This window comes from Hyperolius riggenbachi, chromosome 8 (assembly GCF_040937935.1).
Source record: "Hyperolius riggenbachi isolate aHypRig1 chromosome 8, aHypRig1.pri, whole genome shotgun sequence".
In the NCBI taxonomy this organism is placed as follows: Eukaryota; Metazoa; Chordata; class Amphibia; order Anura; family Hyperoliidae; genus Hyperolius; species Hyperolius riggenbachi.
In genome coordinates this window covers 257,589,937-257,606,412 of record NC_090653.1, presented here as the reverse complement: position 1 = coordinate 257,606,412, position 16,476 = coordinate 257,589,937, and the positions used below count along the sequence as shown (strand labels likewise).

The 16,476-nt window shown below is 49.2% G+C and overlaps 1 protein-coding gene across 5 annotated transcripts in view; it reads left to right on the top strand.

Annotated features, from left to right (window-relative positions):
- Nucleotides 1-16,476, top strand: part of ELK1 (ETS transcription factor ELK1) — a 41,362-nt gene that overhangs the window by 14,713 nt on the left and 10,173 nt on the right. For all 5 annotated transcript variants that reach the window (XR_011023421.1, XM_068249849.1, XM_068249850.1 and 2 more), the window contains one exon: nt 4,616-4,717. Coding sequence is in view for 4 of the 5 variants with exons in the window: in XM_068249849.1 (XP_068105950.1) it covers nt 4,616-4,717 (102 nt within the window). In the remaining variant the exon portion in view is untranslated. The remainder of the gene's footprint in view (nt 1-4,615; nt 4,718-16,476) is intronic.

Genomic DNA, 16,476 nt, shown 5'->3' with positions numbered 1-16,476 from the left:
AGCTGACCGTACACAAGTCAGTAACTGCCCGATCTTACATGTGATCAGCCGCCCCCCCAGCCAGGAATCGATTGATCAGTAGCAGTCGATGTAGCATATTACCCCTTTCTACCCAGAATATCGATTAGATTTAAAGCACGCCCAATTTGAGGCAAAGCTATCTATGGTAAGAGACACTAAACAAGTGACAGCGCTCCAGGCTGCAAACTGAAATGTAAGCCAAAGTCTAGTAGGGAATAATTTGTGCACATATTATTTACAGTATACTGAAGCTAACATCCTCCTTTGCGGTACCTGTTTTGAATGCATGTTGTGCAATTTTGTCCACATTGTGGAGCTCTGCACATCTTTGCAAATAGCCACTTCCTCCTGCTATCTAGTAAGCACAGAGGTATGTCCAACCTGGATCCACGTACCTCTGTGCGTTGTCCGTTCTCCTCCTCATCCCACCATCCCTTCTATCACCCTCCCTATCACTGGTGGGTGGGGGGACATTTATACTTGGGGGGGGGGGGTAGAGCTGTTGTCAATTTGATTCTGAATTGGCCTGCAGAGTATGGGCAGATCTCTCTGTGATCAGATTTGTCTCTGGGTCAATCTGCCCATACATCGCTTGATGTATGGGCACCTTAAAGAGGGACTTTAACCAAGGATTGAGCTTCATCCCAATCAGTAGCTGATACCCCCTTTCCCATGTGAAATCTTCACCTTTTCACAAACAGATCATCAGGGGACTCTGTATGGCTGATATTGTGGTGAAACCCCTCCCACCATGGTCCTGACAGTTTCCTGCCTGAGAGCCTTGTTGCATTGTGGCAAATAACAGCTGTTTCCCACTGCCGAGCAAGCAGTATCTCCCTCTGTGCATAGAACTCTCAGTAACGAGCATTCCGTACAGATCACCTGACAGAACTAAAGGTGTCGCCACCTCTGATAAATTTCAGAATGTAAATCGGAGAGGAAAGATTTTACAAGGGCCAAACACTGAGTAAATAATCGATAAATGAATATTGTAAACAATAAGCAATTTTATTCATTGTCATTTTCGCTACAGTTTTTCTAAAAGCAACCTATGTGTAGAAAGCTTTATTTCACAGAATAATAGCAGGCGTGTGCGCTGGTTTTAGGTGCTGCTTTCATGGGCCTGTCATTTAAGCAAAGAGTTTGGGGCAAGTCTGTTCTAATCAATCCGCCCACGACCCGGCGTCATGAAAGGACCTCTGCCGACGTGACTGGCAGCGGTGAAAGAAGCCGCTAACAGCAGCCCGGCATACCAGGCAGTGGGTGTGTTTTCTGCCTGTTGTGCCGCTGCCAGCCGACATTCCCTTCAGCGTGGAAAATGAGGCCCAGCACCGCATTTCACAACAACCACTCAGAGCTAACGGATCCTGAGATGTTTGGCTGCGCTCCCGCTTCAGTGCTCTGCTCACACAAACATGCAGGCTCAGACATGCTGAGGTGATGGAAGCCTGCATGTTTGTGTAAGAAACCCTGCGGAATCATATAGCTCCGATTAGGTGAATAATGTCTAAATGCCCAACTGTTTTTTTTAAATGTTACTGGGTTTGTATTTAAAGTAAATCTGAGATTGGACAGGAGAGAAAATGTATACATAACTGGGGCTTCCTCCAGCCGCCTCCAGCCTGATCACTGCCTCGACATCATATGCCGCCTCTCCGTTCATCCACAATCGGCTACGGTAAGTCCGCTGGTCTGGGGCCAACTGCGCATGCGCAGCCTAACCGCACGCACACCCCATCGCAGGCGCAGAACGAGACGTGGGAGCGCACAAGGTTAGACTCCGCCGGCTGGCCCTGACTGAACAACTTACCAGGGCCGATTGCGGACAAATGGAGAGGCAGCGGAGGACGTTGAGGGAGCGATCAGGCCGGAGGGAGCTGGAGGAAGCACCAGGTGTGTATACATTTTCTCTCCTTCTCCATCTCAGGTACACTTTAAAGAGGAACTTAATGAATAATATTACTTTTTTTTTTTATTTACAATATTAATTTATAACTTATTAAGTCCGTGTTTGTCCTGTGTAAAATCTTTTCTCTCACTGATTTACATTCTGAAATTTATCACAAGAGGTGGCAACATCTTTAGGCCTGTCAGGTGCAGCTCTGCGAAATGTTTGTTTACTGAGAGTTCTGAAGCCAATATAGCTGGTCTCTCAGAATGGGCAGTCTACCTATGCTTAACACTAATCCCGATTACATTCACCTACCACTAACCCCCCCCCCCCCCCCCACCCCACCCCATGCCTAACACTAACCTCCCCTTCCCACGCCTAACTCTAAACCCCCTGATGGCCAGTTACTTACCCCCTAGCTGATTACACCACTATTTGGATGGACCTCTGTTATTCTCTGAACATAACTGTAACAGTTGGTGTCAGCAACACAGATTTTTCTGATTATTGGTGATCTGCAGTATCACCAATAATACAGATGCTATACCTGATTATGTGGTGATCTGCAGAATCACCAATAATACTAGTATAGCTAGACACAGGACACCTAATGTGGTATTGTGTTTGGTGCAACAGTAATTGGAGAAGTTATCTCCCGAGGAGCGGGAGATGCAGACAATACTGCAGCCAAGGATCCCCTGAGGGGCAGGGGATTCAGACTGCACTGCAGCCAGTGGACACCTGAGAAGCAGGGACCACTGACGGTGTTTGAGAGTATGATCACCTGAAGAGCAGGTGATCAAGACTAGGCTATAGCCTAGGATCCCCTGAGGAGCAGGGAATACAGACTGTACTGCAGCCAAGAATTCCCTGAGGAGCAGAGAATTCAGATTGTACTGCAGCCAGTGGACACCTGAGGAGCAGGGACCACTGTCTGGGCTGCAAGGGTGGTCACAGGTGGAATGAGTGATTATGACTGTACTACAGCCAAGGATTCCCTGAGGAGCAGGGAATCGGACTGTACTGCAGCCAGTGGACCCCGGAGGAGCAGAGACCACTGACTGTGCTGCAAGATGATCTCCTGAGGAACAGGTGACCAACAGACTCTGCTTGCAGCCAACAGGCACCTGAGGAGCAAGTGTCACAGACAGCACAGCAAGGCTGATCAACTAAGGGTAGGTGACAACCCTTAAGAATTCCCTCACTAGTGGTAAGACCCACTAGTGAGGGCAGAAAGGTCAGACAAGCAAGGTCAGCAACGAACGGACAGATATAGTACAGAGGCAGAAGACTGATTCGGTATCCAGGTACAGGCAGTGTCGGCAACAGTTATCAGATAGGCTGAAGTACTGAATCAGTAAGCAAGAGAGTAGTCAGGAAGGCGAGAGATCATAACAGATAAACAGTAGTAATATAGCAATATCCTAGTCTAGGTGTGAAGTCCTTGGTTTCAACACCTGGGAACTAGACTAACAGATGAACAGTAGCAATATAGCGAAATCCTAGTCTAGGTGTGAAGTCCTTGGTTTCAACGCCTGGGAACTAGACTAAAGAATGGTACACAAGTCTTACAATACAATAGTACTTAAAGCTATCAATGGTATCTGACTAAGTGTAAATTCCCAGCTCCGGCTGGTTCTAACACACTGTAAGATCTGACTATGGTCTGAGCGCTCACACGTAAGCATTCTCAACAGCAGACAACTCGCAACTGACAGGCAAGTCCTATAAATACCCAGAGCGATCCACAGCGCCGCCCCAGTCACTCAGCCAATCCGGAGCATAGCTGGAGTCAGCTGACCGGCTTGATCAGCTGACTCCCCTTTTACTTGCATAAAGGTCCTGTCGCCTGGCGCGCGCGTAGCTCTTAATCTGTGTGCACTAGAAGGACCAGGCGAACCAGCAGCATGTAGCTGCACGGCAGAAGCCGCCGGCTGGAACGCGGAGATGGCCGCCATGCGGCTTGCCCATGCGGCGGCATCTCCGCTATTCTTGTGGTGGCTGGAAGGTGTAATGGTTAAGGGCTCTGCCTCTGACGCAGGAGACCAGGGTTCGAATCTCGGCTCTGCCTGTTCAGTAAGCCAGCACCTATTCAGTAGGAGACCTTTGGCAAGTCTCCCTAACACTGCTACTGCCTATAGAGCGCGCCCTAGTGGCTGCAGCTCTGGCGCTTTGAGTCCGCCAGGAGAAAAGCGTGATATAAATGTTATTTGTCTTGTCTTGTCTTGTCTTGTCTTTACAATAACCAAATTGTTCACTCTGCACCGCCATAGCTTCAATTCACATTGCAGGCTATGGCAGCGCCCAAGTCTCCAGCCTTTCTGTGCACCCAAATTTCCCATTTCCAGTAATTCATAGTGGTGCCAAATAATGTATACTACACTCTGCAAGTCCCTGCTGCCTGCCAGATGCAGGAATAACAAACACACTGCTAACACGTAAAGTGTCTCGTATAGCAGATTCCGGTAACCTTTAAAAGAATGATTTGCATATTCACTCACTGAGCGCAAGGGATGCATCATGGGAGTTCCTTTTTGCTCGAAGCTGAATAATTGCAAATACCTTCTGTTTTAGCAAGGGACATTTATACTAAACCTGCGACAGACACAGGATTATTAGGATTGATCTTTTCTTGAGCAAGGATGACTGACAGATTATGTAAATGAGAGTGACTGATTGTCCTTTAACCTTTTGCCTTTTCAGACTCCTCTGCTGCTGACGCCAAGCTCATTGCCTCCGTCCATCCATTTCTGGAGTACCCTCAGCCCTATCGCCCCCAGGAGTCCCGCCAAGCTGTCCTTCCAGGTAACCCTTTACCGTAAACGTCATTTGATCTGTGAAACTGCTTAAAGTGGGTTGAAACTCCATATTAGCTGAAAAAGTAACATAAAAATTATCCAGTAAGAAATTACTTATTTAGCTTACCTATCCTGTTTTATTTTCCACAGTCAGATTTAGGAGAAATGTGATATGAAGAAAAAGAAAATAATATTGCTGCTGGTTTCCATTTTTATCGTTTCTCTGTGATGCCAAAAGTGACATCACATCTGCCCTTTTCCTATTTTTTTTCAACCCTGCCCCTCCCACATCAAACATCTCCTAGACAACAGGCTTATATCACTGTGTAAACTCTTCAAAGGGTTAGGGGGATTTAGTTACTTTCTTCTACTCATAGTGTCCTTATGCAATCTGAAATAGGAAGCTTTCTGTTATTTGCATGCTGAGATGCGCTCTTTACTGTAGCTAAGATGACTCACTTCTTGTTTGATTGACGCTACATTATCTATCAAAATCTACCAGGCAGTAGAGATTAAGGTGTTGGTGGTCCTGGGGCACCTCTTAGTCTAAAAGCAATGAACCTAAGAGGCTCCCCAGGACCCCCAACATGTTAATCTCTACTTATCTGGCTGGGATGGGAGGAATGGAGGGCGCACTTTGGTGTCTCAGCCTCGGGTGCTGGAGAACCTTGTCCCGGCTCTGCTACCAGGTATCAATATCAGGGTGCACAGCACAGGGTGACTACGACTAAGTCCTCGATAGTTCGATTAGTGTATGGGCAACTTTAGAAATGGACCAGTTAAATGCAGCAGGCCCATTGCCAAGCTGAATACATTTGTATAATATTTGTATCATCTCGGACTTAAAACACCTTATTAACCATCCCTACTGTAGTGCTAGACAGGTGAAAAAGATTAGTGTTAAAGGATACTTCCGAGGTTCTGCGGGACCAATAGAGTCCGAGGACCTTCCAAAGTAGACAAAAAACTAGACGGACACCAGGAGCCCCTGATAGTGTAGCACGTCGAGGGCAGGGCCGGCCCTAGACTTTTTGCCGCCTGAGGCAAATTTTTTTAAAAAAATTGCCACCGCCGCCCCTACCCCCCCCCCCCTCGGGGGGGGGGGGGCGCTCTGGGGGGCCGTCGAGCTGGAGGGGTAGCTGGCAGGACGGGGGTATTGGGCCAGCGGCGGGGAGGGGGGTCGGACCCCCCCCTCCCTCGCCTGGGTCCCCCGTCCTCCGCTCCCCTCCAGCCTAAATAGACGCAGCCGTATATGTAAGAGGCACGGGCGGGGAGGACACTCACCTCTTCCCAGCATGCGCTCCACTGACATCACTTCCTGCAGCGTTGCAGGAAGTGATGTCAGTGGAGCGCACGCTGGAGCGAGGAGGAGGTGAGTGTCTCCCCGCCCGTGCCTCTTACATATACGGCTGCGTCTATTTAGGCTGGAGGGGAGCGGAGGACGGGGGACCCAGGCGAGGGAGGGGGGGGGTCCGACCCCCCTCCCCGCCGCTGGCCCAATACCCCCGTCCTGCCAGCTACCCCTCCAGCTCGGCGGGCCGGCTCCCCGCACCCACGGACGGGCGGGTGCCGCCCCTGGAAATTTGCCGCCTGAGGCAAAAGTTTCACCCCGCCTCATGAGCGGGCCGGCCCTGGTCGAGGGTATGGGAGGCTCAACAACGGTATGTGCAGAATACTCACAAGAATAGGTTGCAAGACCGGCAACCACAGTGTAACGGCTGGTGAGAAAAGCCCATCCTTACTGGGGCTCTTTAGTCTTCAATAAATATGGGTCGCTCTCCAGGAAAAGAGATAGGGGTGTAAGGGTTCCAAGGAACCAACATACATGGCCAACACCCCGAGCTAAGGGGGTTGGTGTGGTATATTACTGGGAGGGAGGAGAAGCCGAAAGATGTGATGTGTGGAAGGGTTACCTCTAAAAGAAGGGGGTAGCCTGCTCCCTGCTTGGATAATGCTAGTATTGAGACACTTTTGTTATTTGATCTGAGGAAGCGGACTACGATCCGCGAAACGCCTTATCATTCAAGAGTCTAGTTTCTATTAAAATGTTATTAATTTTTTTGCTGAGCTACCCCATTCTTTTAGAGGTAAGCCTATTTATTTTCGTTTTATCTAGCTGACATTATCCCTTCCACACATCACATTTAAGTACACACGCCGTATAGTATGCTGTGTATAAAGTCAGCCAGGTAAAAACAACATTCTCGCCGCCGCACTCAAAGTCCCGAGGGCTTCCTAATCATAACGCTGTGACTAAGAGAGTCCCTGGGGGCTTGACATATATTAACAAGGACTGTTGGTGTTATCTGGCTGACGTTACATAGTGTACAGGGTTTGGCGTTGCTGATACTTTTCTTTACTTCATACAACTCTTTTGGGACTGGTTCACATTTGGAATGCAAATTATGAATTGCAACAACAATCACGATCGCGATTTCATGTAGCGAAAAATACACAATTTGGACGTGATTTGCGTTTGTGATTCTCTTTCAACAGAATGAGAATCACATCACAATCACCCCCAAAAATGCTGCATGCAGCATGTTTGCGATTTATGCAAATCCCAAAAGCGATCGAGTGTGAACCAACCCTTAAAGGGAAGGTTCAGGGACGCTTTGAAAAAATTAAACATCCAAATCCACTTACCTGGGGCTTCCTCCAGCCCGTGGCAGGCAGGAGGTGCCCTCGGCGCCGCTCCGGAGGCTCCCGGTCTCCTCAGGTGGCGCACCCGAACTGGGCAGGCTGGCTGCCAGGTCGGGCTCTTCTGCGCTCCAATGTGCGTCTCACTGGTGCGCGCTGACGTCATCGGACGTCCTCTAGGCTGTACTGCGCAGGCTCAGTAGTTCTGCACCTGTGCAGTACAGCCAGGAGGACGTCCGATGACGTCAGCGCGCCCACGTGAGGCGCATTTTGGAGCGAAGAAGGGCCCGACCTGGCAGCCGGCCTCAGCAGGTCGGTTGCGCCACCGGAGGAGACCGGGAGCCTGCGGAGCCGCGGCGAGGGCACCTCCTGCCTGCCACGGGCTGGAGGAAGCCCCAGGTAAGTGGATTTGAATTTTTATTTTTTTCAAAGCGTCCCTGAACCTCCCCTTTAAAGAGAACCTGAGGTGGGGTTCTGACAATGCAATCCACACACAGAGGGTGGGTCTGCCTATACAGCCCAGCCTCTGTTGCTATCCAGATCCCCTAAGCCCCCCTGCGCTCTGCTATGCCCCATAAATCACAATGTGCGGGCTGTGTTTACATCTATACTGTCAGTCTGCTGCTCCCTCCGCCTCCTGCATAGCTCCGGTCCCCGCCCGTGTCCCTTCCCTCCAATCAGCGGGGAGGGAAGGGACGCAGGCGGGGACCGGAGCTATGCAGGAGGCGGGGGGGAGCAGCAGACTGACAGTACAGAGATAAACACAGCCCGCTGTGGCACACTGCGTGTCGGCAGTGCGGCTGTGATTTATGGGGGATAGCAGAGCGCAGGGGGTGCTTAGGGAGGATCTGGATAGCAACAGAGGCTGGGCTGTATAGGCAGACCCAGCCTCTGTATGTGGATAGCATTGTCAGAGACAATGCTAGTTGAAATCTACGCCCTCTTTGGGACCTGTTATTCCTACCAGGGAGTAGATTCCGACTTCCCCCGCCACAGGCTCCCGCCACTACCACCAATTGCAACGCTGTCCGGTCCCTAAACCCCACTCATCCTGCTGTTGGTATGACAGCAGAGCTCAGTGAGCTGGTCAGGAGCCAATGAGGCTCCTGACCATGTGATCACCGGTACCCAGTCTTCCCAGGCGCCCCCAATCAGTGAGAGATTTTCCATCCGGTCTAATTGTAGAGTCAATCGGTTTTAAGCCGAAGCTTCAGGTTGTGCTATAGATTCCCGTCAGATTCAATAGAGGGGAAAAATCGATGCATGACAGGAATGCTTTAATCCCGGTAGTAATCAATGACGCTGTTGTCAGATCGACACTTTACACCATACATGTCAAACTCCATCCTGCTGGCCAAATCTGGCCCTCAGAGCAATTCAATTTGGCCCTCAAGTGGTTTCCCCACTTTGAATTATGTTTGGCCCACTCTATACCACCAGGGAAGCTTTACTGGAGGTGAAGCCTAGAATACCAGGGAAGCCATATGGGGGAGGTGGGGAAAGCATTAAACACTAGGGAACTGTATAGGGGAGGAAGGGGGCCAGTAGACACCAGGGAACTGTATGGGGGGAAGACCACTAGAAAACAGGGAACTGTGTAGGGGTTGGAGAGGGGCCATTATACGGAAGCAGTAGATTTGGGCGCATGAGACAAGTGGACAAAAAGGGCGCCCCATTCACTTCCATTATAAATATCGTTTAATGGGCGCTGAACGGGGAAAATAAGGCGCCGGAGATTTTTAAGGATTTATAACGGCGCCCGGAGATTTTTAAAGAGCACCCGAGGTGTGTTTAAAGAATGTTATCTGCATACAGAGGCTGGATCTGTCTATACAGCCCAGCCTCTGTTGCTATCCCAAACCCCACTAAGGTCCCCCTGCACTCTGCATTCCCTCATAAATCACAGCCGTGCTGTGAGGCTCTGTTTACATCTGTAGTGTCAGTCTCAGCTGCTCCCCCGCCTCCTGCATAGCTCCGGTCCCTGCCCCGTCCCTTCCCTCCAATCAGCAGGGAGGGAAGGGATGCAGGCGGGGACTGGAGTTCTGCAGGAGGCGGGGAGAGCAGCAGACTGACACTATAGAGATAAACATAGCCAGCTCTGACAAGCTGTTTGTCAGCAGCGTGGCTGTGATTTATGAGGGATTGCAGAGTGCAGGGGGACCTTAGGGGAGTTTGGGATAGCAACATAGGCTGGGCTGTATAGGCAGATCCAGCCTCTGTATGCAGATAATATTCTTCAAACCCACCTCGGGTTCTCTTTAAGGATTTATAACTATGTTTGTGATGATTTAAGTTTACAAAATGAGCCCGTGACGAATAACGTTTATGAAGATAATAAATCACTATTTCTAAAACATTTCTAACACATTATTATCCACCCAAAAAAATAATTTACATTTTTTTTCTTTACATTTTTTATTTATTAATGTCTGTAAAACATTATTATCCATAGGGGGTTTTAGGTTTAGGCACCAACAGGGGGGTCTTAGGTTTAGGCACCAACTGGGGGGTCTTAGGTTTAGGCACCAACAGGGGGGTCTTAGGTTTAGGCACCAACAGGGGGGTCTTAGGTTTAGGCACCAACAGGGGGGTCTTAGGTTTAGGCACCAACAGGGGGGTCTTAGGTTTAGGCACCAACAGGGGGGTCTTAGGTTTAGGCACCAACAGGGGGGTCTTAGGTTTAGGCACCAACAGGGGGGTCTTAGGTTTAGGCACCAACAGGGGGTCTAGGGGTTAGGGATAGGTACAGGGAGGGTTTTTAATAAACGAAAATATAAGTTTCACTTTACAAACAGGGAAGATTAACGTTTTAAGAATTGCCGATCTCATACACATTATTTAGTGATTTATAAATTCATAAAACACTATTTATAAACGAAATTCTACACAATAATTTCTATAAACGATATTTCCATTTATCGTTTATACCACGCGCCCTTTTTTCCCGACGCCCTTTTCGTACGTACGCCCATTATACACCAGGGAACTTTATAAGGTGGCCAATAGACATTGAGGTTGGCCCATGACTAGGTACCAGTGTTTAATCTTGGACAACTTTGTATTTGAGTTTGACACCCCTGCTTTACACTGAGTGGCTAAAATTTTTAGACCCCCTTTAACAACAAGTTGGTCCACCTTTAGCTCTGATCACAGCCGATATTCTTTATGGCATGCACACAAGATGCTGATACTGTTGCTGAGGAATGTTGGCCCTTGCTGACATAATGGCACTCTTGAGCCCAATCTACACGATATGATTCTTTTTTGCGTTTCGTTTACGATTCTATTTACAATCCGATTAAATCTGACATGTCCGATTGGGATTCGATTCAATTCGATTTGCCATTGTTTTGCAATGGCAAATCGAATTGAATCGAATCGAATCCCGATCGAACATGTCGGATTTAATCAGATCGTAAATAGAATCGTAATCGAATCGCACAAAGAATTGTATCGTGGATGGTGGTGTTTCCTAGCTTTGAAGTGATCTTCTGACTTCGTCCCACAAATGCTCAATAGATGTGAGGTCAGGGATCGTTTGCATTGTATTTATATTTTATCCTTGAATTGGCCCCGTTTCAGGCGTGTTTTTAAGGTTGTGTGTACTTTGTAAAGGGTTAACGCCTGTTACAGCAGGAATTGTAGCATTCCATCCTCATTCCACTCTCTGTAATCTCCTGAGGAACATGTCCAGATCAGAAACTTTCGTATTGTGTAATTTGTGTACGATATGTTTTACTCCTGTGGGTAAAGCCCTGGCCAACGGCGTACACCGATCCGCTGCATTCCATCCTCATTCCATTCTCTGTAACCTCCTAGGAACATGTCCATATCAGAAGCTTTCGTATTGTATATGATATGTTTACTCCTGTGGGTAAATCCCGCCCTCCTCATCTGTGATCTCCTGAGGAACATGTCCAGATCAGAAGCTTTCGTATTGTTTACAATATGTTTTACTCCTGTGGGTAAATCCCGCCCTCCTCATTCCATTCTCTGTAACCTCCTGAGGAACATGTCCAGATCAGGAGCTTTCGTATTGTATACAATATGTTTTACTCCTGTGGGTAAAGCATCAAAATAAGCATTTTTATGCATCGTAATCGTAATGCAAAATTTCAGGAAAAATCTTCATTAATTTTGTATGTAATAGTAATATTTCATAATTTTGCATACTTTTTAGCGTAATTTTCACGCAATGTTGTGAAATTTTGTGCCGACTTTAGCGGTAAATAGCAAAGCCCGCCTACATGCTATTGCTACCACAATTGATACATATGTTAAAGAGACTCTGTAACAACAAAAACCTCCCCTGGGGGGTACTCACCTCGGGTGGGGGAAGCCTCCGGATCCTAATAAGGCTTCCCACGCCGTCCTCTGTCCCACGAGGGTCTCGCCGCAGCCCTCCGAACAGCCGGCGACTGTGCCGACTGTCAGTTCAATATTTACCTTTGCTGGCTCCAGCGGGGGCGCTGTGGCGACTTTCGGCACAGAAATAGACGGAAATACCAGATCTCCGTCGGGTCCGCTCTACTGCGCAGGCGCCGGAAACTTGCGCCTGCGCAGTAGAGCAGACCCGACGGCGATCGGGTATTTCCGCCTACTTCGGCGCCGACAGCCATCAGAGCGCCTGCGCAGGAGCCAGGAAGGTAAATATTGCGTCACGGCTGTACGGAGGGCTACAGCGAGACCCCCGAGGGACGCAGGACGGCGTGGGAAGCCTTATTAGGATCCTGAGGCTTCCCCCACCCGAGGTGAGTACCCCCAGGGGCCATTTTGTCGTTACAGTTCCTCTTTAAGTAGCATATTGGGTACAAGTCGAAAAAATAATTTTTCAAAAAGACGTAGTTTTTGAGAAAACCGATTTTAAATATGCAAAGAAAAACAATTTTATAGTTAAACTGTCATTTTTTACAGTAGTTTAAAAAACATTTTTTTCTTAGCATTTTCAAAAACGATTTTCTCAAAAACTACAAGGTCTTTTTCGAAAATTCTTTTTTAAATTTTTTACTTGTACCCACTATTCTCCTTAACACGTAGCAATTTTGGTGTTACTATGATCCATGGGGGCTTTGCTAATTACTGCCAAATTCGGCGCAAAATTTTAGGCGAAATTACAAATCGCTATACGAAATCAATTGAATTTACAGATCAAAATTACGTATAAGTGTAAATGTGAAAATTTATGGTAAATTTTGCAGAATCGTAATCAGCTGATTACGATTATCACTGGGGTAAAGCACTCTTTGTGATCTCCTGAGGAACGTGTCCAGATCAGAAGTTTTCGTATTGTTTACAATGTTATACACCTTTGGGTAAAGCCCCGCCCACCTCATTCACTCTGTAATCTCCCGAGGAACATGTCCAGATCAGAAACTTTCGTATTGTGTAATTTGTGTACGATATGTTTTACTCCTGTGGGTAAAGCCCCGGCCAACGGCGTACACCGATCCGCTGCATTCCATCCTCATTCCATTCTCTGTAATCTCCTGAGGAACATGTCCAGATCAGAAGTTTTCGTGTTGTTTACAATATTTTTTACTACTGTGGGTAAATCCCACCCTCCTCATTCCATTCTCTGTAATCTCCTGAGGAACATGTCCAGATCAGAAGCTTTCGTATTGTTTACAGTGTTATACACCTTTGGGTAAAGCCCCGCCCGCTGCATTCCTTTGTTTGGCTGTCGCAGAAATATTCAGCACTTGTCACGAGCGCTGCTTCCACTGAATAAATACAGTAAAGTTGGCTTCAGGGAGAGGACTTTGACCCTCACTATGAATGGAATGAATCGCTCCTTTTTTTCGTTGGCTGCTTACAATATTTTCTGTCAATCAGTGAAACTAATAAAACCTGAATTCCTTTTTGTTAAAAGACACCTAAAGCGAGAGGATATGGAGGGTGACATGTTGATTTTTCTTTTAAATAATGCACATTTACTGGCAGTCCTGCTGATCCTCTGCCTCTAATGGCCCATACTCACGGGCGAGAAATGTGGCCTGTCGCCAGCACACGTGAGCGTGTGGGCGACAGGCCGGCGACAGCTTCTCGCCAGGTCCCTCCGCGTACACACGCGGAAGAGGGACCAGCGGCAAGGCGGAAGCTGTCGCTGACGTTCCTCCTCCCCCCGCCGGAAGCTCCATGTACCTACATGGAGGTTGCTGTCGCTAGTCCGCGTACTCACGCGGACTAGCGACAGTTGCGGCGGGGGGGCAGCGGCGACTGTCGCCATGCGATTGAAAGTTTCAATCGCATGGCGACATGAGCGGCGGGCGACAGTTCGGGGTGCGCGCGTGTGCGACGGCCCATACTCACGGGCGACCTGTCGCCGCAACACGCGCGCGCCGCGTGTTGAGGCGACAAAAGTCCCTCGTGAGTATGGGCCATTAAGGCCCATACACACGGGCTACAACTGTTGCTGGAAACATATGGCCCGCGCATGTTGCGGCAACAGGTCCTCCATGTGTATGAGGCGCGCGCAAGCAACTGTTGCTAATCAGAACTGTCTCCAGGCGATTGACTTGTTCAATCCCCGGCAACAGCTGTTGCAGCAACCGTCCCTAGTCTTAAGTCGGTGCAGTCGTGTGTATGCTAGTCTCTAGCTACTCTTGTGAGTCCGACAGTTCATTGAACCTGCGACCAGTGGCGTACCTAGGGCATTTGACACCCGGTGCTGGGCATTATAAGACACCCCCCCCCCCCAAAAAAAGGTGAAGGGGCAAAAAATGGGAGGCGCTATAACATGCGGCGCGCGAAGCGCGCCGCGGCAAAAAAAATGGGCGTGGCCATGATCGGATGAGGGCGGAGCTAACTGTAATTTGACGTGAACCCGGGTGAAAATACACGTAATGTGTGCAGATTTGCCCAGAGAATACGTTCAATCATGTCTGCAGATTTGCCCAGAGAATACGTTCAATCATGTCTGCAGATTTGCCCAGAGAATACGTTCAATCATGTCGGCAGATTTGCCCAGAAAATACATGCAATCATGTCGGCAGATTTGCCCAGAGAATACGTTCAATCATGTCGGCAGATTTGCCCAGAGAATACGTTCAATCATGTCGGCAGATTTGCCCAGAGAATACGTTCAATCATGTCGGCAGATTTGCCCAGAGAATACGTTCAATCATGTCGGCAGATTTTCCCAGAGAATACGTTCAATCATGTCGGCAGATTTTCCCAGAGAATACGTTCAATCATGTCTGCAGATTTGCCCAGAAAATACATGCAATCATGTCGGCAGATTTGCCCAGAAAATACATGCAATCATGTCGGCAGATTTGCCCAGAAAATGCATGCAATCATGTCGGCAGATTTGCCCAGAGAATACGTTCAATCATGTCGGCAGATTTGCCCAGAGAATACGTTCAATCATGTCGGCAGATTTTCCCAGAGAATACGTTCAATCATGTCGGCAGATTTTCCCAGAGAATACGTTCAATCATGTCTGCAGATTTGCCCAGAAAATACATGCAATCATGTCGGCAGATCTGCCCAGAAAATACATGCAATCATGTCGGCAGATTTGCCCAGAGAATACGTTCAATCATGTCGGCAGATTTGCCCAGAAAATACATGCAATCGTGTGGCAGACCTGTCCAGAAAACACTTCAATCGTGTAGCAGACCTGGCCAGAACATAAATGCTACCCCTGGCTGCTAATATAAATTAAAAAGAAAAAAAAAACCATTTACTCACCTGCAGCAGAGCTCCTGTTCCGGCCTCCGTCCAGTGCGCAGCTCCCACGATCCTCTGCAGCCAGCAACTCCCAAAGTCTCCAGAGCAGGGCTTCGGACATTTTACTATAGCCCTGCTCTGCCGCTGCGGTGAACTGATACGGCGTCTATTAGATGCCGAAAGTCAGTTCACGCTGGGGGGTGCTTGGAGAATTTTAAGGGGTGCTTCAGCACCCTAAGCACACCCCCCCCCCCCCCGCCACTGCCCCCAGTATAGGTAGCTAGCAGTTGCCCCCAGTATAGGTAGCTAGTTGCCCCCAGTGAAGGTAGTATAGTTGCCCCAATATAGCTAGTATAGTTGCCCCCAGGATAGGCAGCATAGCTGCTGCCCCCAATGTAGGTAGTGTTGCTGCCCCCAGTGTAGTTTGTATAGTGGCCCCCGTAGAGCTTCCCTCCAGTATAGCTAGTATAGTGGCCCCCATAGTTGCCCCAGTATAGCTAGTATAGTGGCCCACAGTTTAGATAGTATAGTTGCCTCCATTGTAGCTGGTATGGTGCCCCCCCCCCCCCAGTATAGGTAATATAGTGGCCCCCATAGATGCCCCCAGTGTAGCTAGTATAGTGCCCTGTGCCCCCCCCCGTTTAGCTGCCTCCAGTATAGTGGCCCCCAGCTGCCAGCTAGTATAGTGGCCCCCAGTTTAGGTAGTATAGTTCCCCCCCTCCCCCCCCGTGTAGCTAGAAGGAGGGGTGACAGCAGGGATAGCGGCGGGGAGGGGGAAATATCCCCCCCTCCCTCACCTGGGTCCCCTCCTTCTGCCTCTCTTCTCCCCCAAAAATGCGGGCAGCGGGCCGGTGGCAGTGGGCAGCGAGCAGGCGAGCGCGGAGTATACTCACGTTACTTCCGCGTATCAGCCTGGAACGCTGCGTCGCCGTCACGTGCCTCTACTGCGCCTCCAATGATTGGAGGCGCAGAAGAGGCACGTGACGGCGACGCAGCGTTCCAGGCTGATACGCGGAAGTAACGTGAGTATACTCCGCGCTCGCCTGCTCGCTGCCCACTGCCACCGGCCCGCTGCCCGCATTTTTGGGGGGAGAAGAGAGGCAGAAGGAGGGGACCCAGGTGAGGGAGGGGGGGATATTTCCCCCTCCCCGCCGCTATCCCTGCTGTCACCCCTCCTCCTAGCGCTGCTCTTCCCCTCCTTAGTCAGGTGTAGGGGGGTCGTGGCGACACCCCCCTGGCTGACTGGTACCCGGTGCGCCCCGCCCCCCTGCGCCCTTAGGTAGGAACGCCACTGCCTGCGACAGAAGTTGCTGAGCAACAGTTTCCGCTATGTTGCAGACAGGTTGTTGCCGCGTGTATACATTCGTTGCTTGTATACAACTGTCGTTGCTGGAGACTTTCAACTGATGCTTGTCTCCATACAACTGCAGACATTTGTGCCTCATGTGTATGTAG